Raw genomic sequence first — 24,593 nt, forward strand, 5'->3', positions numbered from 1 at the left:
AGACCCGGCTGCCGGGATTCCGGAGCGGAGCCGGCGGCGCTGAGACAACCCGGCGGGTGGCCCCTGACCCGCCCGGAGCGGAGCTGGCCGGCTCGCCGCCAGGCACGGCGGGGGGGGCCCGGGGGCAGCGCTTGGGGAGCCGCGGGCGGGGGCAGCAGGCCGGAGACACCCGCGCCGGGGTGGCCCCCCCGAGCCATGGCGCCCATTGCCCAGATACTGCCCCCCCCGAGCCATACTGCCCCCCAACGAGCCATGGTGCCCCCCCGAGCCATGGCGCCCATTGCCCAGATACAGGGCCCCCCCATGGCGCCCTTTGCCCGGACACAGCCCCCCCCGAGCCATACTGCCCCCCAACGAGCCATACTGCCCCCCAACGAGCCATGGCGCCCATTGCCCAGATACTGCCCCCCCCGAGCCATACTGCCCCCCAACGAGCCATGGCGCCCATTGCCCAGATACTGCCCCCCCGAGCCATACTGCCCCCCAACGAGCCATGGTGCCCCCCCGAGCCATGGCGCCCATTGCCCAGATACTGCCCCCCCCCGAGCCATACTGCCCCCCAACGAGCCATACTGCCCCCCAACGAGCCATGGCGCCCATTGCCCAGATACTGCCCCCCCCGAGCCATACTGCCCCCCAACGAGCCATGGTGCCCCCCCGAGCCATGGCGCCCATTGCCCAGATACAGGGCCCCCCCATGGCGCCCTTTGCCCGGACACAGCCCCCCCCGAGCCATACTGCCCCCCAACGAGCCATGGCGCCCATTGCCCAGATACTGCCCCCCCCGAGCCATACTGCCCCCCAACGAGCCATGGTGCCCCCCCGAGCCATGGCGCCCATTGCCCAGATACTGCCCCCCCCGAGCCATACTGCCCCCCAACGAGCCATACTGCCCCCCAACGAGCCATGGCGCCCATTGCCCAGATACTGCCCCCCCCGAGCCATACTGCCCCCCAACGAGCCATGGTGCCCCCCCGAGCCATGGCGCCCATTGCCCAGATACAGGGCCCCCCCATGGCGCCCTTTGCCCGGACACAGCCCCCCCCGAGCCATACTGCCCCCCAACGAGCCATACTGCCCCCCAACGAGCCACGGCGCCCATTGCCCAGATACTGCCCCCCCCGAGCCATACTGCCCCCCAACGAGCCATGGTGCCCCCCCGAGCCATGGCGCCCATTGCCCAGATACAGGGCCCCCCCATGGCGCCCTTTGCCCGGACACAGCCCCCCCCGAGCCATACTGCCCCCCAACGAGCCATGGCGCCCATTGCCCAGATACTGCCCCCCCCGAGCCATACTGCCCCCCAACGAGCCATGGTGCCCCCCCGAGCCATGGCGCCCATTGCCCAGATACAGGGCCCCCCCATGGCGCCCTTTGCCCGGACACAGCCCCCCCCGAGCCATACTGCCCCCCAACGAGCCATACTGCCCCCCAACGAGCCATGGCGCCCATTGCCCAGATACTGCCCCCCCCGAGCCATACTGCCCCCCAACGAGCCATGGTGCCCCCCCGAGCCATGGCGCCCATTGCCCAGATACAGGGCCCCCCCATGGCGCCCTTTGCCCGGACACAGCCCCCCCCGAGCCATACTGCCCCCCAACGAGCCATACTGCCCCCCAACGAGCCACGGCGCCCATTGCCCAGATACTGCCCCCCCCGAGCCATACTGCCCCCCAACGAGCCATGGTGCCCCCCCGAGCCATGGCGCCCATTGCCCAGATACAGGGCCCCCCCATGGCGCCCTTTGCCCGGACACAGCCCCCCCCGAGCCATACTGCCCCCCAACGAGCCATGGCGCCCATTGCCCAGATACTGCCCCCCCCGAGCCATACTGCCCCCCAACGAGCCATGGTGCCCCCCCGAGCCATGGCGCCCATTGCCCAGATACAGGGCCCCCCCATGGCGCCCTTTGCCCGGACACAGCCCCCCCCGAGCCATACTGCCCCCCAACGAGCCATACTGCCCCCCAACGAGCCATGGCGCCCATTGCCCAGATACTGCCCCCCCCCGAGCCATACTGCCCCCCAACGAGCCATGGTGCCCCCCCGAGCCATGGCGCCCATTGCCCAGATACAGGGCCCCCCCATGGCCCCCTTTGCCCGGACACAGCCCCCCCCGAGCCATACTGCCCCCCAACGAGCCATACTGCCCCCCAACGAGCCATGGCGCCCATTGCCCAGATACTGCCCCCCCCGAGCCATACTGCCCCCCAACGAGCCATGGTGCCCCCCCGAGCCATGGCGCCCATTGCCCAGATACAGGGCCCCCCCATGGCACCCTTTGCCCGGACACAGCCCCCCCCAAGCCATACTGCCCCCCAACGAGCCATACTGCCCCCCAACGAGCCATGGCGCCCATTGCCCAGATACTGCCCCCCCCGAGCCATACTGCCCCCCAACGAGCCATGGTGCCCCCCCCGAGCCATGGCGCCCATTGCCCAGATACAGGGCCCCCCCACGGCGCCCTTTGCCCGGACACAGCCCCCCCCGAGCCATACTGCCCCCCAACGAGCCATGGCGCCCATTGCCCAGACACAGCCCCCCCCCGAGCCATGGTGCCCATTGCCCAGACACAGCCCCCCCCCGAGCCATGGTGCCCATTGCCCAGACACAGCCCCCCCCCGAGCCATGGTGCCCACTGCCCAGACACAGGGCCCCCCCATGGTGCCCATTGCCCAGACACAGGGCCCCCCAATGAGCCATGGCACCTCCCACAAGACCATAGCTCCCCTACCCCAGCATTTTTCGGGCAATACCGTTGGAGGCCCTTTTTGAACCGTGGGTCTAGGCTGCTTGCCCCACCGCCATCATCAGCCTGACGGGGATCTAATGTCTGTGCTCATGGTTCTCACCGATTTTTTTAGTGAGCCAGGGACTCAGTTATGGGATTGAAATAACACAGCATCTTCTGGGCATCCTAGGGTATCCGTTTTCCAGTCTGATTGGCGCTAGCGACCAGGAGCGGCTAACGGGGGAGTTTGGGGAGGGAGTTCTCCAGGTGAAGGAGGAGTGATTACGGGACCCTGGGGGTAAGTTTGTTCTCAGTAGTGTGTGTGTTTGTGATGTACTTGCTGCTCGACTGAAATAGACCCCGTGGTCTCTTAGTTTGGGGTGTGCTGAGCCTAGCAGCATGCTAGGCAAGGTTGAGAGCTTCTTAACGGGGCTTTGATTCCTAAGCCCTTTAGCACCCATCAACCCTTAGCCAGGGGGCAGGGCTACTCAGGAAGACCAGGGCTTTAAAAAGCCCACTCTAAGCGACCGGAGAAGCTAGTGAACAAGGAAGTTTTGCAAACGAGTTATGAGGGGCTACATACATTTAAAATTCTTTAAACTTAAGGCCCAAAACATCCCTTATAAAAACACAACAACAAAGGAAAGAGCTTCAGGAGTCCAAAGAGAATCCAGGCAGAAGTCCAGCGAGAGAGTGGGGCCTATCCAGTTTATTGCACCCAATGCAGCATGTATGATTACCTGCCCTATGGGCAGATGCTGTATGTGTGCGTTCGGTGCAAGGAGCTCCTGGCCCTCAGAGACCTTGTACCGGCTTTGGAGACCAGAGTGGCTGAACTGGAGGGGCTAAGAGAGACAGAGAGGTACATAGATGAGACTTTCCAGGACACAGTAGAACGGTCCCATCCCCGGTCTGACAGCCTCTGTGCTGTTGAGGAGAATGAAAGTCTCAGAGAAGGAGACCATCCAACTGGAGCAGAGGGAAACAATCTTTGGACCCTCCTTCCAGATGATATCGTGGTATCCTTTCGCACTAAGGATGCCTCTGCAGGGGAGGCAACTCTACTAATTAGGAAGAGACAGGTAATAGTTATGGGGATTCGGTCATTAGAAACATAGATAGCTGGGTTTGCGATGACTGGGAGAACCGCATGGTGACTTCCCTGCTTTGTGTGAAGGTTGCGGATCTCTCAAGACAGCTAAATAGACTTTTGTGTAGTGCTGAGGAGGAGCCAGTGGTTGCGGTACATGTATGTACCAGTGACATAGGGAAAGGTAGGAGAGAGGTCCTGGAGGCCAAATTTAGGCTGCCAGGTAAGAGATTGAAGTTCAGGCCCTCTGTGGTAGCATTCTCCGAGATGCCCCCAGTTCCACACGCAGGGCCAGTTAGACAGGCAAACTGCAGGGTCTCAATGCATGGATGAGAAGATGGTGTCAGGAGGAGGAGTTTAGATTTATTACCTTGCATATGACAGGTTTCAGAGTAGCAGCCGTGTTAGTCTGTATTCGCAAAAAGAAAAGGAGGACTTGTGGCACCTTAGAGACTAACCAATTTATTTGAGCATGAGCTTTCGTGAGCTACAGCTCACTTCATCGGATGCATAAAGATGAAGTGAGCTGTAGCTCATGAAAGCTTATGCTCAAATAAATTGGTTAGTCTCTAAGGTGCCACAAGTCCTCCTTTTCTTTTTAGATTTATTAGGACCTGGGGAAACTTTTGGGAAAAGGGGGAACCTATACAGGAAGGATGGGCTACACCTAGACCAAAATGGAACCAGATTGCTGGCACTTAACATTAAAAAGGTCCTGGAGCAGTTTTTAAACTGAGGGCTGGGGGAAAGCCGACAGGTGCAGAAGAGCATGTGGTTCGGACAGAGACATCCCTTAGGATAGTGGTGATGAAATGCTCAGGGAGATTAGAGAGGCTATTAAAATAAAAAACTAAATAATAATAATAATAATGGGGGATTTCAACTATCCCCATATTGACTGGGTACATGTCACCTCAGGATGGGATGCAGAGAGAAAGTTTCTTGACACCTTAAATGGCTGCTTCTTGGAGCAGCTGGTCCTGGAACCCACCAGAGGAGAGGCAATTCTTGATTTAGTCCTAAGGGGAGCACAGGATCTGGTCCAAGAGATAAATATAGCTGGACCGCTTGGTAATAGTGACCATAATATAATTAAATTTAACATCCCTGTGGTGTGGAAAAACCCCACAGCAGCCCAACAAGGTAGCATTTGATTTCAGAAAGAGGAATTACACTAAAATGAGGAAGGTAGTTAAACAGAAATTAAAAGGTAAGGTGCCAAAAGTGAAATCCCGGCAAGCTGCATGGAAACTTTTTAACCATACTAGAGGAACAACTTAAATGTACACCCCAAACTAAAAAACATAGTAAGAGAACCAACAAAGTGCTACCGTGGCTAAACAAAAGAGTAAAAGAAGCAGTGAGAGGGAAAAAGGCATGCTTTAAAAAGTGGATGTTAAATCCTAGTGAGGAAAATAGAAAGGAGCATAAACTCTGCCAAATGAAGTGTAAAAATATAATTTGGAAGGCCAAAAAAGAATGTGAATAGCTAAGCAAAGACTCAAAAAGTAATAGCAAAAAAAAAAAAGTAAGTCCATCAGAAGCAGGAAGCCCTGCTAAACAACCCGTAGGGCCCCTGGACGATCGAGATGCTAAAGGAGCACTCAAGGATAATAAGGCTATTGCGGAGGAACAAAATGAATACTTTGCATCGGTTTTCACGGCTGAGGATGGGAGGGAGATTCCCACACCTGAGACATACTTTTTAGGTGACAAATCTGAGGAATTGTCACAGATTGAGGTGTCCTTAGAGGAGGTTTTGGAACAAATTGATAAACTAAACAGTAATAAGTCACCAGGACCAGATGGTATCGCCCAAGAGTTCTGAAGGAACTCAGATGTGAAATTGCAGAACTACTAACTGTAGTCTGTAGCCTATCATTTAAATCAACTTCTGTACCAAATGACTGGAGGGTAGCTAATGTGATGCCAATTTTTCAAAAAGGGCTCCAGAGGTGATCCCGGCAACTATAGGCCGGTAAGCCTGACTTCAGTAATGGGCAAACTCATTGAAACTATAGTAAAGAACAGAATTGTCAGACACACAGATGAACACAATTTGTTGGGGAAGAATCAACATGGTTTTTGTAAAGGGAAATCATGCCTCACCAATTCACTTGAATTCTTTGAGGCGGTCAACAAGCATGTGGACAAGGGGGATCCAGTGGATATGGTGTACTTAGATTTTTAGAAAGCCTTTGACAAGGTCCCTCACCATGGGCTCTTAAGCAAAGTAAGCTGTCATGGGATAAGAGGGAAGGTCCTCTCATAGATCAGGAACTTGTTAAAAGTTAGGAAACAAAGATTAGGAATAAATAGTCAGTTTTCAGAATGGAGAGAGGTAAATAATGGTGTCCCCCAGGGATCTGTACAGGGACCAGTCCTATTCAACATATTCACAGATGATCTGGAAAAAGGAGTAAACAGTGAGATGGCAAAATTTGCAGATGATATGAAACTACTCAAGATAGTTAAGTCCAAAACAGACTGCAAAGAGCTACAAAAGTGATCTCACAAAACTGGATGACTGGGAAACATAATGGCAGATGAGATTCAATGTTGATAAATGCAAAGTAACGCACATTGGAAAACACAATCCCAGCTATACATATAAAATGATGGGGTCTAAATTAGCTGTTACCACTCAAGAAGGAGATCTTCAACAAGGAGATTTTCAGCTACCTGAAAGGGGGTTCCAAAGAGGGGGTTCACTAGGAGGGTGATGAAACACTGGAATGCGTTATATACGGAGGTGGTGGAATCTCCTTCCTTAGATATTTTTAAGGTCAGGCTTGACAAAGCCCTGGCTGGGATGATTTAGTTGGGGATTGGTCCTGCTTTGAGCAGGGGGTTCGACTAGATGACCTCCTGAGGTCCCTTCCAACCCTAATATTCTATGATTCTATGATCTTGGAGTCATTATGGACAGTTCTCTGAAAACATCCACTCAATGTGCAGCGACAGTCAAAAAAGCAAACAGAATGTTGGGAATCATTGAGAAAGGGATAGATAAGAAGACAGAAAATATCATGTTGCCTCTCTATAAATCCATGCTATGCCCACATCTGGAATACTGTGTGCAGATGTGGTCGCCCCATCTCAAAAAAAAAATGTACTGGAATGGAAAAGGTTCAGAAAAGGGCAACAAAAATGTTTGGGGGTATAGAACAGCTTCCGTTTGAGGAAAGATTAATAAGACTGGGACTTTTCATCTTGGAAAAGAGGTGACAAAGGGGGGATATGATAGAGGTCTATAAAATCATGATTGGTGTGGAAAAAGTAAATAAGGAAGTGTTATTTACTCCTCATAACACAAGAACTAAGGGTTACCAAATGAGATTAATAGGCAGAAGGCTTATAACAAAAGGAAGTATTTTTTCCACACAACACACAGTCAACCCATGGAACTGTTTGCCAGAGGAGGTTGTGAAGGCCAAGACAATAACAGGGTTCAAAAAAGAATTAGATACATTCATGGAGGACAGGTCCATCAATGGCTATTAGCCAGGATGAGCAGGGATGGTGTCCCGAGCCTCTGTTTGCCAGAAGCTGGGAGTGAGTTGTTAGGGGGCTTATTCCTTCACCCACTTACTTCCCTGGTCCTTCTCGCATGAACAGAGAGCAACAATACCCGAAGTCCAAAGGTGCAAACAATTTGATGTTTATTGGGGTGAACTTCCAGCAAGCATGATTCCAGTTTCCTTCCTTAGTGTCCTCCTTCCCAGCTCTGACACCACAGAGCCTTACACCTGTGTCCCTGTTCCCATTCCTGCCTTTAGCCAAACATGATTCCAATTTCCTTACTCCCATTCCCTGTTCCCATCTCCCACACCCACCCACTTCCTCATTGACAACAGATTATATAGTAAAACTTGAGTTCTGCTTAGCTATACCTTAACCAATCATTTTCCTGAAATTTAACTAACCAATCCTAACATATTGTAACATGATTATGTAACCAGTTATATCCCACCACCTCAATTAGTTTACACCCAGCAAAATTAATTATACAGCAGACAGGAACAATCACAGAACCAGACAGAGATTATACAGACAAACAATAGCAAAGTGGGAACTATAATGACAAGACAACACAGAAGTGAGGATTTCACATCCCAGCTATTGATAAGTGAGTTCTTGCCAGACAGGATGCTATCAAACTAAGTTTCCTTTTACATTTTCTAGGCACTTCCCTTTCTCTGGAGGTGACAGGAATACAATCCTGTCCTGATAGTGCCTAACAGCCCAATAGCACCTTCTTTCAATGTGACTAGTTTGGAATGTGAGGAGGTGACCGGTCGCTTCCCAGCTTATGGCTGCCTCTGCTGCTTAGCCAAAGGCCTGAGCCTAAGCACAGGGCCACAAACTGTCACAGTAAGAGAAGGCCCTTACACTGGCAGACAGTGGTTTTGATTCTTTCTTTTATACCTCTATCGCTAGCCAAGTGATAAGAATACACCTAAATTCTTAGAGTATAGGCCTTTACAGACAGGCCTGAATATCTATATCCTAACATGAGTGACAGAGAATGGATCACGTGATGATTACCTGTTCTGTTCATTCCCTCTGAAGCACCTGGCATTGGCCACTGTCGGTAGACAGGACACTGAGCTAGATGGACCTTTGGTCTGACCAAGTATGGCCGTTCTTATGCTCTTAAATACCAGCACATATCTTGTTTCAGCCAAATAACTGGCTAACTGAAGCAAGACATGTCCCATGATACGGAGAAACAGTGGAACTTAGATGGTCAGGCTGAAAACTCAGACCTTATTGAAGTCAGTGGCAAAATACCCCTCCACTTCAAGGTGGCAGAATTTCTCCCTCAGGGTTTGCATGCATCCCCAGCAGCCTATAACTCTGCTTAGGAAGTTTCCACAAGCTGCTGAAATAAGCAGTAATAAATAATTAGATCTTCTGTTGACTAATTGCTGTTCTCTATCTCCAGGAATCTCAAAGCACTTGAACATTAGTTAAGCCTCACACCCTTGGTAACTAGGTACATTTTCAGGGAAGGAAAGGACATTGTCTGAAAATGATTACTTATTATTATATCAAGTCTTCAAAATGTTATAAATGACTCAAAATACAGAGCAAAGCTTCATTTTAAGAAAGAGGGGTGCTTATGGTTTATTTGCCCATCAATTAAATGTAGCCAACTCTGGAGAGTAGCTTGGCCATTGTTTAAAAACTCATATCAACACTACAGAATGTCTTAGGTCAGACAGTGAAAAAAGCATTGCATCCAATTGAAACGGCAGGCTGAATGCAGGTACCAGAGTGGGAATTTGTTCAAGATTCCAGAGAGTGTCCAGGTATTACCAATACCCAAAGTGGTCAGCACGTCAGGTTTTATCTCAAAAACCATATCACATGATTAAACAGCTGATCATAGCTGGTCTATGAATGGAAGCCTCTTTCCTTCCAATTATGGCATCACTTCCTGGATGCGCTATTTGACCCTTTCCTCTATATGATGTCACTCCTTGTTCTGATCTACTTCCTGGAAACGGAAATCGCATTCCATCCAGACAGGACTTCTGAGACAAAACCACCAAGTGGCATTAGGAGGTAAGCTGTAAACACAGGAGCTATTATTACTAACAGCCCCACAGCGGGACAAAAACAGGGATGGGGCAGAGTGAAGGGGAAATAAGAAAGGACTGAAGGGCTTGCATCGTTGCAGAATAAAGCCATTTGCCGTGAAGAAGGGAGCAGAAATGCTACACCTCGTCATTCTGTCTGCTAACATCCCAACTGCAAAATTCACCACACCCGACTCATACGTGTCTGCCAGCTTCAGAGGTAACAGCAGTTTGTTTAGCATTTTCCAGGAGATAACTGATCCTCCTCTGCCTTTCTCGGGTGTATTTTGTTTGAGGATCACAAAGTGGTCTCTGGACATTAAGGGCCTCCTCCTCTTCCTGGCTGAGTGACACAGGGGAAATGAATCTACTAAGTATAGAAGGACAAGACAAGAAGCCCCTCCGTGCATGAACTGTGCAGCTGGGGATTGTAACAAGGCAGGGCTTCTCCCCATCTTGGTAACGACTCCGCCACACCCACGTCTCTTTTCGGCATGTTTATTCTCCAAACGTAAACAAAATCTCACCCTGGCTACAATTCCCAAGGGATTTCTCCCCTTTCCCTCTCAGACTCTCATGGCCTCCCCTAGCCAGGAAGTCCTGCAGCTCCTGACTCCTGCTTCTGTGCTCTCTTTCAAGAGCACCACCCCCCAGGGCTTTTCTCCCTGGAGGCCCCCTTTTAGAACAGTTCCTCTCAGGCGCTCACTGCCTCCCCTCCCAGGGGACCCTGACAGCCCTCCGGCAGCCTCCGAGTTCTCACTCACCTGGCCTCTCTTTCCCCAGACCCAGGTGTCCTCTTTTAAAGTCGAATCTGGGTCAGCTGATGTGACACAAGTACACTGGCCCTGCTCTCTCTGAAAGGGCCAATCTCACCCCTGTGACAGGATCCACAGACTTTGGGGTAGTGACGGGCTGGGGAGAGGAGTGTCTCAAGGATTTCCCAAGGGGAGTGCCTTCAGGAGTTAAAGGGGCTCAGAGCAGCATTTTTAAGGGGTCTGCCCAAAGCACAGAGCAGGTCAAAACGAAAACAAGAGAAGAAAGCGTAGATTCATAGACATGAAGGCTGAGATTTCAAAGCCCCCTGGGAGATTTGGATGCCGAGATTTCATTAAAATTAATGGCAACTGGCCATCGATATCCCTTAGAAACTTTTGGAAGTTTAGACTTCTGTATGGCATTTGACCTTCAGGGCTGTGCTCTAGCTTGTGGTATCCAGGTGGTCAGACTAGATGAGCACAGTGGTCCATTCTGGCCTCGGAATCTCTGAATTTATGAAATAGCCTGGAGATGGAAAAGACCAATTCACTCATCCAGTCCGTCTCCCTCCCAGGGCAAGATTGCTCCCTGCAAAAGCAGGCTGGGGTCAACACTGGATATCATAAGAAAAAGATACCTGACCCAGAGAACACAGTAAACATGGGCTGCGTTCCCTCCCCACACACACTTTCAGACACCACCACTTCCATGGAGCTGCAAGCTGGGGGAATACACGGTATGTCTAATTTCTCTTAGATGTCACAAGAAGTACAAGAGTCATACAGAAGGAACAGAATCCTACTTGGAATGAGGTAAGACCCTGTAAGCAGGTGGTGTTCCCACTCTGCTCCTAACACAGCATGTGCATATACACTGCTCTGAATTTACCATCTCCCTGGGGTTTGCATGTATTATGGTTTTTATAACAAAACAGAAAACTCAGCCCAAGCTTTCTCCCATCTGGTTGTCAGGTGAGTCAGCAGAAATTATTCCTAGCACCTGCCACCAGCCCAACGGCTCTCTACAGGGTCCTAGAACCTGACCTTATCATATAGGTCCCTGAAACCTTTGCAATCCATGACTGAACCATATATGAATATGTACTACAAGTACAGGATGGTCAAAGAAAAGCTTGGAATAGGTGGGACCTACCAGGGTACAATCCAGACCAATGAGCAACTGTGTCACCCCTGTCCTGTAACTTGGGATGCCTCTGCAGTGCCTTCCTGCTGTAGCCTCCAACGTGGACTGCTCTCAAACAGCCACCAGCATGCAAGTCACTCCCAGATTATGTGTACTGCAGCCTGCCAGCCACACTTGGGTTATCCTCTTGTCTTTTACCAGCCGTGGTTATACTGCAGGGTGACCCCAGCACATCCCCAGTCCTGGATTTCCCCCCAGAAATGTATGTCTTGTACTGCCCAGCCCTCTCCTGGACAGTCCAAATCTATTAAGTCCATTATTCCTTCAAGGGAATAATATACACAGAACTCGCCACACTCAATGGAGTTATCTAGGCACTTTAAACACACTATATTAGATAAAACAATAGAACAAGTGTATTAACTACAAAGGGTGAGATTTTAAGAGAGTACAAGCAATGAGGCATAAAAGTCAGAAAGGCTTACAAGAAAAATACAGATAAAACACTTTCTAGTGTCTAATGTAACAAACTTTATTAGTTCCAAAGCAAAGTTTCTCACCACATGCTTCCAGCAGCATTACTGACCAAACTCTTCATGTCAGTTCCCCTCCCCCAGGGTCCAATGGCTGCTTCTTTTGTTTTCTCAGGTACAGAGAATGAGATAGGTAGGGAGAGAGAAGGGGGTGACTTGGGGTGTTTGCCCCCTCCTTTTTATAGTTTTTAGTCCCTCTTTGAAAAGCATTTCCAGCTAAAAACCAGGAGACAGGCAGTCTGCAGGAAGAAGGAGACTTCATGCTGTTTCTTTGCTAAGATGCAGATCTCTTTGTCCCTGCCCCCCTTCCTTGCCAAAGACCGGCCACTTGGTAGGTAAAGGCCCATTAGCTTTGCTGATACCTGGCTGGTGTGTCAGCTTGCCCTTTTGTCTTTGAGAAACTGGTTTAACCACTCTCCAGATTTATCTGGAAAACATACTTCAATCATTATTTCAGCTTATGTTCATAACTTTACATATAATGTTACTATATTCACTTTACCATGATAATACTGACCAGCAAATTATGAGTTTTCAGGTGATACCTCCAAGCATGCCTTGTACAAGGATTATTACACTAGTGTGTAGGGTGTGAATACATGGGTGCAGCCCCCTCAGGCCTCTGTTTCAGCCTGGCAGACTCCATGCTGCTAGCACATTTGTCAAGTTTAGGCTCAAAATTAGACAAGGGTTTTTAACCATCAGAAGAGTGAAGTTTTGGAACAGCCTCCCAAGGGGAGCAGTGGGGGGCAAAAACCTAAATGGCTTCAAGACTGAGCTTGAGAAGTTTATGGAGGGGATGGTATGATGGGACAGCCTACAATGGCATGTAGCCGATCTGTGACTGCTAGCAGCAAATATCTCCCATGGCCAGAGATGGGACACTAGATGGGGAGGGCTCTGAGCTACTACAGAGAATTATTTTCCAGGTATCTGCCTGGTGGGCCTAGCCCACATGCTCAGGATCTAACTTATCGCCATATTTGGGATCGGGAAGGAATTGTCCCTGGTCAGATTGGCAGAGACCCGGGGCACGGTGGGGGTGGTCGCCTTCCTTGCAGCATGGGGCACGGGTCACTTGCTGCTTTGAACTAGAGTAAATGATGGATACTCTGTAGCTTGGGGTTTTTAAACTATGATTTGAGGACTTCAGTAACTCAGCCAGAGGTTAGGGGTTTGTTACAGGAGCAGGTGGGTGAGGTTCTGTGTCCTGTAATGTGCAGGAGAATCGTAGAATATCAGGGTTGGAAGAGACCTCAGGAGGTCATCTAGTCCAACCCCCTGCTCAAAGCAGGACCGATCCCCAATTTTTGCCCCAGATCCCAAATGGCCCCCTCAAGGATTGACCAGGGGGTTGGACTAGATGACCTCCTGAGGTCCCTTCCAACCCTGACATTCTATGATTCTATGAACTCACAACCCTTGGTTTAGCAGGCCAATGCTCAAACCACTGAGCTATCCCTCCCCCCATCACAGTGGTCCCTTCTGGCCTTAAAGTCTATGAGTCTAAGTCCTCCAGGCCACTGTGCATCTGCACTGCAAAAAAAAAAAAAAATCCCACCGCAGTGAGTCACGGAGCCTGAGTCTACACATACAGGCTCACAGGGCTCGGGCTACGGGGCTACATATAGTTGTGTAGACATTGGCACTCGGGCTCTGAGACCCGCCCCTTCACTGGGTTTCAGAGCCAGTGCTCCAGCCAGAGTGAGAACATGTCCCTGGCTATTTTTAGCCCTGTAGCCTGAGCCCGGTGAGCCTGGGTCTATAGACTCACTGCTGCTGGTGTTTCTTTGCAGTGTAGACATACCCAGAATAGCAGACGACTGAGCAACATGGGTTAGTAAGAGAAGAGGTAAAAACTGAGCCCACAGGGAACCAGTGACCCAGAGAGAGCAGATATGCAACAGGGGTCAATCAACAGCCACACTTGGGTTATCCTCTTGCATAGTGAGCAGATCGAGGGACGTGATCGTTCCCCTCTATTCGACATTGGTGAGGCCTCATCTGGAGTATTGTGTCCAGTTTTGGGCCCCACACTTCAAGAAGGATGTGGATAAATTGGAGAGAGTCCAGCGAAGGGCAACAAAAATGATTAGGGGTCTAGAACACATGACTTATGAGGAGAGGCTGAGGGAGCTGGGATTGTTTAGCCTGCAGAAGAGAAGAATGAGGGGGGATTTGATAGCTGCTTTCAACTACCTGAAAGGGGGTTCCAAAGAGGATGGCTCTAGACTGTTCTCAATGGTAGCAGATGACAGAATGAGGAGTAATGGTCTCAAGTTGCAGTGGGGGAGGTTTAGATTGGATATTAGGAAAAACTTTTTCACTAAGAGGGTGGTGAAACACTGGAATGCGTTACCTAGGGAGGTGGTAGAATCTCCTTCCTTAGAGGTTTTTAAGGTCAGGCTTGACAAAGCCCTGGCTGGGATGATTTAACTGGGAATTGGTCCTGCTTCGAGCAGGGGGTTGGACTAGATGACCTACAGGGGTCCCTTCCAACCCTGATATTCTATGATTCTATGATTCTATGAAATCAGGATCAGACCCACAGTGTACAGTGAAGTGTATATTGTACTGCTTCCCTGCAGACGCTGGTGTGGTTCCTGGTTGATCGGCCCCTGGACAGCGCTTCCTTTGTGGACATACAACTCCGGGAGTGGGGTCACTTGGCTACAAAAAGGTGAATTGCGAACAGCAAGTAAAGACAGAGCCTCTTGGGCTCTTTGGGGGAGGGCCCTTCTTGATCCTTTTGCAGCCTTTCGTATCCACATGCACACACTCCCACACATAATACAGTATTTGCCTTCCAGCCAAGGAGACCAGATGAGGTTCTCTTGTTGCTCCTTCTAAAGCTTGGTCTCAACTAGGAATATGGTCACATGTAGCTTGGATTTAACACGTGCCAGCTACCCCTGACCTAAGCTTTGCTGCCTTTCCTGGGCAAGACAAAGACTAAATGGTCATTTCCAAGCAGTAACAATTCTGCTCTACCCCCAAATACCCCCTCAAAATCAGAATGTACCTGCCCCTGCCCAGGACCCTCTCTCTGCAAAGAGGGGAGTCTGGCACTGAGGAATCTAACCAAGACTTTTGTATGGCATTAATTGCTGGGCCACAGGGTTCCTCCATCCTTTCAAAACAAAGCACTGGCTGCCCTTCTCACATCTTGTGAGCCTCACTGAGTCCATCAAGGTGAGACTCCCTTCCTGGCACTGGGGCCGGGGGAATGTTAGTGCTACTGACAAGCAGGTGTTTCTATCCTCCAGGGATCTGGGCTCCGCTACTGTATTTCTAACATCTCTTGCTGCAAAACCAAGCAGCGTACTCACCCTGAAGGACCTGCCCCTCCTGGATAGTGGCCACCAGCCGACAGGCGTAAGTAAGAAGGATTTAGAGAAGGGGCATCCTGTTGTTTTAATTTAGATGCAATAAATGAGCCAAAGGCGCTAACGTAACCCGGTCATTGTCCAAGGTCAGACAGTGTCCAAAAACGTCCGGGGTTTGGTATGCAGAGATCTCGGCCTGCTTTGTACCATGGCAAACCCACAAGGAAACAACATTTTAGCCTTTTACTAAAGGTACAGAAAAGAAGGGGGAACAGTGAAAGCCTTTGAAATGCAAAACATTAAGTAAGGTGTTCCTTTGAACTACATCCCTTGTTCCCGGTCCCGTTCGCTGGAGAGAGTTTTCAGAAGGGAAACCTCGTGCTTCCCCGGTGTTTGACAGTCTGTTAGATAGCATCGAAGATGGTAATAACTGTCCTTGGGTGGAAAAGAAGTTAGTTGAGCTGTCTGGAGCTGCGGTTAGCCCGATCCCATTTCATCCCAGGTTGGGATTCAGCTGGAGCCGGCAGAGTGGTGATGTCATCTGGGTCCCTCTCTCTGGCCCGGTCTGGTTAGGACTTCGCTCGGCATCATGATGGTGGCGTCCCAGGGTCCCAGGAGATGGGCGGGGTGGCAGCCATAATGATAAGCTCACTCCAGTAGCCAATTTTTCTCCCCAAAGTCTCTTTTTTTAAGGACCCTGTGAGACGGGGCATCAGTGTAACCGTGCCCCCTCTGGCCAAGCATGACACAGCCTCTGGGCTCACAGCCTAGTGGGACTGACAGTCTATTCCCGGTGACTGGGGGCCTACCTTTTCTCCACGCCTAATTCCATCAGGGGGTGAATAGGGGAACCCAGGCCTGACCAGTCCACCTCGGGCCCTTAAGCTAGGTCAGCAGGATCAGGATTCTTCAACTTTGACAATGCCCTGAGCTCCTTCCTCCCCTCCCCTGGATCTCTGAGCTGACAGACCCACAAAGGGATGGGTGAGCAGAATTACCCATCCCTCTTGTTACCAGGCATGATCTTAAAACAGTCCTTGAGTTATATCAGGAGGCCTCTTTGTTGGGACTAATTCAGTCTGTCTGTCTCCCTTTCCTACTTTTGCCCAGCGATGTTTGTTCTTATAAGTAATTGTGATCTTATAAACTCACTCTCACTTTTTACAGTTGAATTCGAAATTAGGGTAAATTTGTAGGGTTAATTATCACAATAGTGTAGCCTATTTTTATTTAACGTGAATTTAGCGATGTTGTTTTGCACCACTGTGAGTTCGGCTCTAGTGGCTACACTCTCAAGTTCAATAGAAACAACGAGGAGTCCTTGTGGCACCTTAGAGACTAACCAATTTATTTGGGCATAAGGTTTCGTGGGCTAGAACCCACGTCATCAGATGCATGGAGTGGAAAATACAGGAACAGACTGACAGAGCCAGAAGGGTACTGAGAAGTCACCTATTACAGGGCAGGCCCAACAAAGAAAGTAACAGAACGCCACTAGCCATCACCTACAGCCCCCAACTAAAACCTCTCCAGCGCATCATCAAGGATCTACAACCTATCCTGAAGGACGACCCATCACTCTCACAGATCTTGTGGGACAGGCAAGTCCTCGCTTGTAGACAGCCCCCCAATCTGAAGCAAATACTCACCAGCAACCACACACCACACACCAGAAACACCAACCCAGGAACCAAACCCTGCAACAAACCCCAGTGCCAGCTCTGTCCACATATCTACTCAAGGGACACCATCATAGGACCTAACCACATCAGCCACACCATCAAGGGCTTGTTCACCTGCACATCTACCAATGTGATCTATGCCACCATGTGCCAGCAATGCCCCTCTGCCATGTACATTGGCCAAACCGGACAGTCTCTACGCAAAAAGAATAAATGGACACAAATCTGACATCAGGAATCATAACATTCAAAAACCAGTAGGAGAACACTTCAATCTCTCTGATCACTCAGTAATAGACCTAAAAGTGGCAATTCTTCAACAAAAAAAACTTCAAAAACAGACTCCAACATGAAAAGAAAAGGAGTACTTGTGGCACCTTAGAGACTAACCAATTTATTAGAGCATAAGCTTTCGTGAGCTACAGCTCACGAAAGCTTATGCTCAAATAAATTGGTTAGTCTCTAAGGTGCCACAAGTCCTCCTTTTCTTTTTGCGAATACAGACTAACGTGGCTGCTACTCTCAAAGACTCCAACATGAAACTGCAGAACTGGAATTAATTTGCAAAGTGGATACCATCAGATTAGGCCTGAATAGAGACTGGGAGTGGTTAGGTCACTACAAAATCTAAACTTAATTTTCCCCAATACTAATTTTCTCCTACTGTTATTCACACCTTCTTGTCAACTGTCTGAAATGGGCCACTCTCATTACCACTTCAAAAGTTATTTTTCCTCCCTTGGTATCCTGCTGTCAATTGAATTATCTCGTTAGCCTGACCTCGCACTTGGTAAGGCAAATTACATCTTTTCATCTATTGATACCTGCTCCTGTATTTTCCACTCCATGCATCTGATGAAGTAGGTTCTAACACATGAAAGTCTTATGCCGAAATAAATTTGTTAGTCTCTAAGGTGCCACAAGGACTCCTCGTTGTTTTTTCTGATACAGACTAACATGGCTCCCACTCTGAAAGTTCAATAGAGTTACCACTGCCACTTGTTTCAGATCTATAGCTTACAGGAACACATGAAGACCAAGGAAAGTAACACAGACACTCACAAGAACAAGGTCTAATATATTTTATCAATTTTATTCAAGTTACCAGCAAAGTTATGAATATCACAGCATATCAAATCCTAGATACCTCCATGCACATAGCTACAGTCATACTCACATCCTCCTAGACAGTATTAGGGTCTGATGGGTCTCTCCTGGATTGATCATCAGTAGAGGGATGGTTCCTGCTGGAGTTTTCCCCATCTGTAAAATGGGTCTAACGATTGTAACCTGGGTTAATGAGTCTGATGAGAAAGGGAGCCACACTTGTTGCTAGGTAGATGAGAGATGGTGAAAACTGCAGTGTGCTCACCTTGCCAACGATGTTGAGCCTTGTAATTGGGCGAACCTTGTGGGGATGAAAGACTGACTAATGCGATCGCTGGGACGATGAGAGGAGGACAACTCTGCCTGAGGGAATGTGAGTGATCCCCTGACTGTCTCCCCGGACTGAGGGGAGTGCGGGTGATCCCCCAACTGTCTCCCCGGCCTGAGGGAGTGCGGGCGATCCCCTGACAGTCTCCCCTGTCTGAGAGGAGTGCGGGAGATCCCCTGACTGTGTCCCCCGGCCTGAGGGGAGTGCGGGAGATGCCCTGACTGTGTCCCCCGGCCTGGGGGGAGTGCGGGCAATTCCCCAACTGTCTCCCCCTCCTGAGGGGAGCGCAGGAGATCCCCTGACAGTCTCCCCCTGGAGGGAGGGTGAACATGAGAGACAGAGAGCCAGGGGTGCGGGAGAAAGAGTGAGTTCTTGCAGTGCTGTGCAGGTCCCGTGGAGCAGGCTGGGCAGCAGGATGGCGGGACAGCACTGGGCATGCTGGGTAATGGTAACAGGGATGGGGACCCTAGGACCAGCCTCCTCACACTTACCCTGCCTCAGGGCATTTGGGGGGCAAGGATGGACACCTAGAGAATTGGACCAACACACACAGGTTACCCCAATGGCCCCCAATCTTTTTACCTCGCGGCAGGGCTGCAGCTCCAGGAGGAGGGGATGTGGACAGGGATAAGAGGGCCAAGGCTGGGGTCCCAGCTGGGAGCAGGGGTGGGTTTGGTAGCAGAGCCCCAGGGCCAGCAGCCAGGATCTCAGGCACGGGGCCAGGAGCGGAGCCCTAGGCGCAGGGCCCGCAGCTGGGGCCAGGGCCAGGAGCGGGGCTTGGCAGCGCTCCTTCCCTGCCCCCTCATGGGGGCTGACCCATGCTCATTCCTCCGTGCCCCTCTAGGGGGGGCGCGTCCCACAGTTTGGGGACCTCTGCACTAAAGGAAAAGCCCCTGCACCCTTAGAGTAACGTGCAGGGTTTGGGGCCATTAGCGTATTGGAAACAAACAGAGCCTGCATGGTATTTAGGTGCAACTCTGCAATGAACTCTGGGTAGGGTACCCACTGGGAACAGTGTCACTACACCTACACCCAAAGCTGCAGCTCACGAAAGCTCACGCTCAAACAAATTGGTTAGTCTCTACGGTGCCACAAGTCCTCCTGTTCTTTTTGCGGATACAGACGAACACGGCTGCTCCTCTCAAACCAAGAGAGGGGCTTTAATTCTATTTGTCGTTGAATTTCAGTGTACCATCAATTTAAGTGCCTCCTACACCCCGCCGGGACTCAAGGCAATAGGGGAGTCAGGAAAACAAAAAGCCAGTGGTGAAGGTAAGTGAGCATCTGTTGGCGGGTCAGTCCTGTGCTGTAAATGTAATTTATCCTGTTTATATTTTCCAAATCAACTTGGCCTTGGTTTCTTGTGAGGGGAGCTTTCTTGAGTTTGGGGGAAAAGCATGGGGGGAGGGGAAAAGTACCCCCAACCTGACTCCATCTCACACATCCCCACCCCATGATGAGTATGTGACCGTTCCTACCAGTTTCCGAGACCGTTATGATGCCCGTTTCCTCCCTGTGCCCTGAGGAATCATCTCCTAAGAGAAGTGGTTGAGGCGCCATCACTTACATCATGTAAAACTGAATTGGACAACACCCTGGAGAATGGGGCACATGGGACAGCACCACCTGGCTCACGAGAGGATGGGCAAGATGATCTGATAGGTCCTTTGCCAACTCTAATCTCTGTGGGCTGGGCCACACTGTGACTTTGGGAGTCACGATCTAGTCCCTACTTCCCCCGTGCTCCCATGGGGAAGTGAAGTAGCCCCCCTTTGGCTAACATAGCCTGCTTCCCTCTCTGCACCAACACCTGGACATGGGCTGACACAGTGGGCAGGAATTCAATTTGAGTGACACCTGTTGAATGTCTCATGCTGCCAGTACCAGAACATCCCTGGAATTTCTCAATATTATAGATGGCAATTTCCTAACTCTGAACGTGCTGCATCCAACATGGAGGAAATCTCTATTAGACCTCATCTTAACAGATAAAGAGGAACTTATTACAGGACTAACAATTAACGGTAGCTTTGGTAGAGAGGATCATGATCTGATCATCTATATAATGTGCAAACAGAATAAAGTCCTGACAAGTGAGATAGATAGATTAGATTAGATAGATAGATAGATAGAGAGGTGGGGTGGATGGGGATAGATAAATAGATAGATAGATAGATAGATTTGGTGCTTTAAAAGAGCCAAATTCACAAAACTGAAAACAATTATGATCCAAATAATCTGGGAGGAAGAATTTAATTAGGAAAATATGAAAGATCATTGGAAATTGTTTAAGAACACTGTAACAGATGTCCCAAAAGCCACAATCCCACAACCAGGAAAGAAAGCCATACCAGTTTAAAAAAACCAACCTGATTTAGCAGGGAAGTGAAGGCGGAGATGAAAAAATAAAAAAATATACATAACAAATGGAAGACAGGAGAAGTTGATAGTCATGAATATAAATCAGAAGCTATTAATTGTAGAAAATTGTAAAGGGAAGCAAAGGGAAAGAAGGAGAAATCTATGGCCAGAAGAGTTAAGGACAATAAAAAGGAGATTTTTAAGAATATTAGGAACAAAAAGAATCCTGACAATGGTATTGGTGCATTATTCAGTGGAAATGGTACAATTATAAGTAATAAAGCAGAAAAGGCAGAAGTGTTCAATAAATATTTCTGGTGTGCATTAGGGACAAATAAAAACATATTTGGGATGTAATTTCTTCATATGGTGATGATAATACTCTTTCCATTCTACTAGTATGCCATGAGGATGTTAAACAGAAGTGACTAAATTAGAAATTTTTAAATCAGCAACTCCAGATAACTTGCATCCAAGAGTTTTTAAAGAGCTGTCTTAGGAGCTCACTGGACTGTTAACGTTGTTTTTTCAATGAGTCTTGCAATACTGGGGAAGTTCCAGAAGTCTGGAGAAAGGCTAATATTGTGCCAATTTTTAAAAACAGTGAATGGGATGACCTGGGTAATTATGGACCTGTCAGTATGACATCGATCCTAGGCAAGGTAATAGAGCAGCTATTATGGGACTCAATTAATAAAGAATTCAAGGAGGGTAATATAATTAGTGCCAATCAACATGGGTTTATGGAAAATAGATCCTGTCAAACTAACTTTATGATGAGAATGATATAAAATTAACATGGTACACATTAAATGGATATAAAGCTCGCTAACTGATAGGTCTTAAGATATAATTGTACAAAAGGAATCATCATCAAGCAAGTGTGTTTCTAGTGGGGTTCTGCAGGGATCTGTTCTTGGCCCTACGCTATTTAACATTTTTATCAATGACCTGGGAGAAAACATAAAATCATCCCTGATAAAGTTAACAGATGGCACAGGAATTGGGGGAGTGATAACTAATGAAGAGGACTGGTCACTGATACAGAGTGATCTGGATACACTTGGTAAACTGGGCACAAGCAAACAATATGTGTTTTAATATGGCTAAATATAAAACAAAAAATGTAGGCCATACTTTCAGCACGGGGGGGACTCTACCCTGGGAAACAGTGACTAAAAATAACTGGGGGGCTATGCATAAGGTCCCTGGAAAATGTGGCCAAACGCGTAAAAAGTAGAATCTTGAGTGGGAGTCAAAAGCTTATTTTATCTCTGTATTTGGCACTGGTGCGACCACTGCTGGAACACTTTGTCCAGTTCTGGTGTCCCCAGTTCGGGAAAGATGTTGATAAATTAGAGAGGATTCATAGAAGAGCCATAAGAATGATCAAAGGATTAGAAAACCTGCCTTATAGTGATAGACGTAAGGAGCTCAATCTATTTCATTTAACAAAAAGAAGGTTAAGAGGTGACATATCATAGACTATCAGGGTCGGAAGGGACCTCAGGAGGTATCTAGTCCCACCCCCTGCTCACAGCAGGACCAATCCCCAATTTTTGCCCTAGATCCCTCAAGGGTTGAGCTCACGACCCTGGGTGTAGCAGGCCAATGCTCAAACCACTGAGCTATCACAGTCTGTCGGTATCTACATGGGGAACAAATATTTTATAATGGGCTCTTCAGTCTAGTGAGAAAGGCATAACACAGTCCAATGGCTAGGAGTTGGAGCTAGACAAATTCAGACTGGAAATAAGACATACATTTTTAACAGCAATAGTAATTAAATTCACTATTGGAAAAACTTACCAAAGGTCATGGTGGATTTTCCATCACTGGCAATTTTCAAATCAAGACTGGGTGGTTTTCTAACAGATCTGCGCTAGGGATTATTGTGAGGCAGGTCTCTGGTCTGTGTTATACAGGAGGTCAGATGAGATGATCACAGTGTCCCTTCTGGCTTTGGAACCGACGAATTGTGAGGGGCAGTGACCAGACTCATTCAGTCTTCCCCCCGCCTAGCCCACATGCAGCCCCTGACCGCCTGCACAGCCTCCAGCAACATGGGTAGCCTGCTCAGGGATTTACGGGATCTCCTTTTACCCCTTACCCATCTGTGCAGGTGTGCAGCAGGACTCACAACTGATCCCTGTGAAGATCAGAGCTCACCCCCGCATTGGGCACAACGTGTGTATTCAGGAGATCATGCACACTGCATGTAATGGGGCATTTATAATGGGACATGCTTTTAGCCTCCTCACGTCCAGTTGTCTGTGTAACAGATTCTCACTTAACTGCTTTGACCCTGAACACTTTGCAATCACAGGCACAATGTGTCAAACAAGTGGAATTAAAGCTCCTATGTCTGACACCTTCCTTGACAAAACTGCCAAAGAAGGAGCAGAGAATGTTTCTTCTGACTTGGTCTGTGGGAAAGGATGATTCTTCCAGTCATCCACCCCAGACCAATCCATTCCCTTTCTGACCATCCCCAGAGGCACACGGCGAGGTCACCACAGCCATCCGGAGTATTACAGGAAAGGATCATCAGAGGGAAGGAATCAGCAGCCGAATAAATCCCAGAAGAGAACTCGCAGACAAAAAACAGGACTTCCAGGTATTGCGAACCATGCCAAGATGAGATCTGTCAAAGAGAGATTCCCCCCCGATATAGCCCAGGCCCAACAGTAAAGGTGGTCCGTACATGGGTCTCAATGGCCAAGTCAGTCCTTTCCCCACAGCGATAGACCTAGTGTACCAGGATTAGTTCCCTCTCCATCGTAGGATTCGAGGATCCCAGCTCTATGTTCCTTCATCCATGGGCTTCATCCTGCTACCTTGGATGGAGCGGATGCCTTGGGAAATAACAGAAATGGATATTATTATTCTGGGGTTGCTTTGTCATTGGCACGTCCCGCCTCCAATGGTGCCCCAGGTCAGGATGGCATTGGGACCAGTTCCAGCAGTGGAGCCCAGCTGGGCGAACAGAACATCCCTGCCCTGGGACCCTTTAAATCATACCACTGTATTTCTCACTGCAGGTGCGTGTGAGGATCATTGAAGGCCGTCAGCTCCAGGGAAACAACATCAAGCCCGTGGTGAAGGTCTTCATTGGAGACCACGTGTACAGGACGAGAATCAAAATGGGGAACAACCCCTATTTTAATGAGGTGGGTGAGCATCCTGTGGTTCCACGCCTGCTTTTGGGGACTTACCAAGCCTGTGCTGGAGAGGGCTCTCTAGTCTGTGAGCCAATCCCAAAGTCAATGTAGGATGGTCCCAGGGCACCAGTTATTGAGGGAGTTGGAGGCATGATTGAGGAGGGATGCGGACGTTCCTGTGAGTTACAGTCTTCCTTCCCAGGGCAGTGTCTGGACTGCACTCCTCGGTGGGGCATGTAGGGTGCCAACCCTCCAGGATTGTCCGGGAGTCTCCAGGAATTAAAGGTTAATCTTTCATTAAAGATTATGTCCCGTGATGGAACCTCCAGGAATATGTCCAGCCAAACCTGGCAACCCCTCACTGCATGGGAGTGGGACCCTGAGCTCCCCAGAGAGCGCAGGCAGGTTTGGGACTGTGCTAAATTTACCTCTCCTCATTTTCCTCAGATATTTTTCCGGAACTTCCATGAGACGCCTACTCAGGTCTTTGACGAGACCATAAACATACAGGTACAATAGTGAGACCAGAACCCCTCTACCTCTGGAGCTGGCTTCCTGCATCTCACAGCTCACTGGCAGGACCCTCCCTGCTACTCCAGGTATAGGCCAGATGAAGGGCAGGACACACCTCGCATCACGTCTCTTCTACCTAGTTGACCCGAGTCCCTACTTTTGCTCTCCTGGCGCTGGAGAACCTTAAAGCACCCTGCCCTCTAAGTCTTTTCTTCTAACAGTTGGATGTTGAGTCTGTTTGCTGATGCACCAATCGTGATGTCAATCAGCGTTAATGG

The 24,593-nt window shown here is 49.2% G+C and overlaps 1 protein-coding gene across 1 annotated transcript in view; it reads left to right on the forward strand.

The window, feature by feature from the left end:
- Positions 1 to 8,532: 8,532 nt before the first annotated feature.
- FER1L5 (fer-1 like family member 5) overlaps positions 8,533 to 24,593 on the forward strand; it is an 88,720-nt gene continuing 72,659 nt past the window's right edge. The window contains exons 1-7 of the mRNA XM_078850636.1: positions 8,533 to 8,598; positions 14,426 to 14,517; positions 15,104 to 15,212; positions 19,468 to 19,552; positions 23,137 to 23,258; positions 23,683 to 23,811; positions 24,250 to 24,312. Coding sequence (XP_078706762.1) covers positions 8,533 to 8,598; positions 14,426 to 14,517; positions 15,104 to 15,212; positions 19,468 to 19,552; positions 23,137 to 23,258; positions 23,683 to 23,811; positions 24,250 to 24,312 — 666 coding nt within the window. The remainder of the gene's footprint in view (positions 8,599 to 14,425; positions 14,518 to 15,103; positions 15,213 to 19,467; positions 19,553 to 23,136; positions 23,259 to 23,682; positions 23,812 to 24,249; positions 24,313 to 24,593) is intronic.

Source organism: Lepidochelys kempii, chromosome 26, assembly GCF_965140285.1.
Source record: "Lepidochelys kempii isolate rLepKem1 chromosome 26, rLepKem1.hap1, whole genome shotgun sequence".
In the NCBI taxonomy this organism is placed as follows: Eukaryota; Metazoa; Chordata; order Testudines; family Cheloniidae; genus Lepidochelys; species Lepidochelys kempii.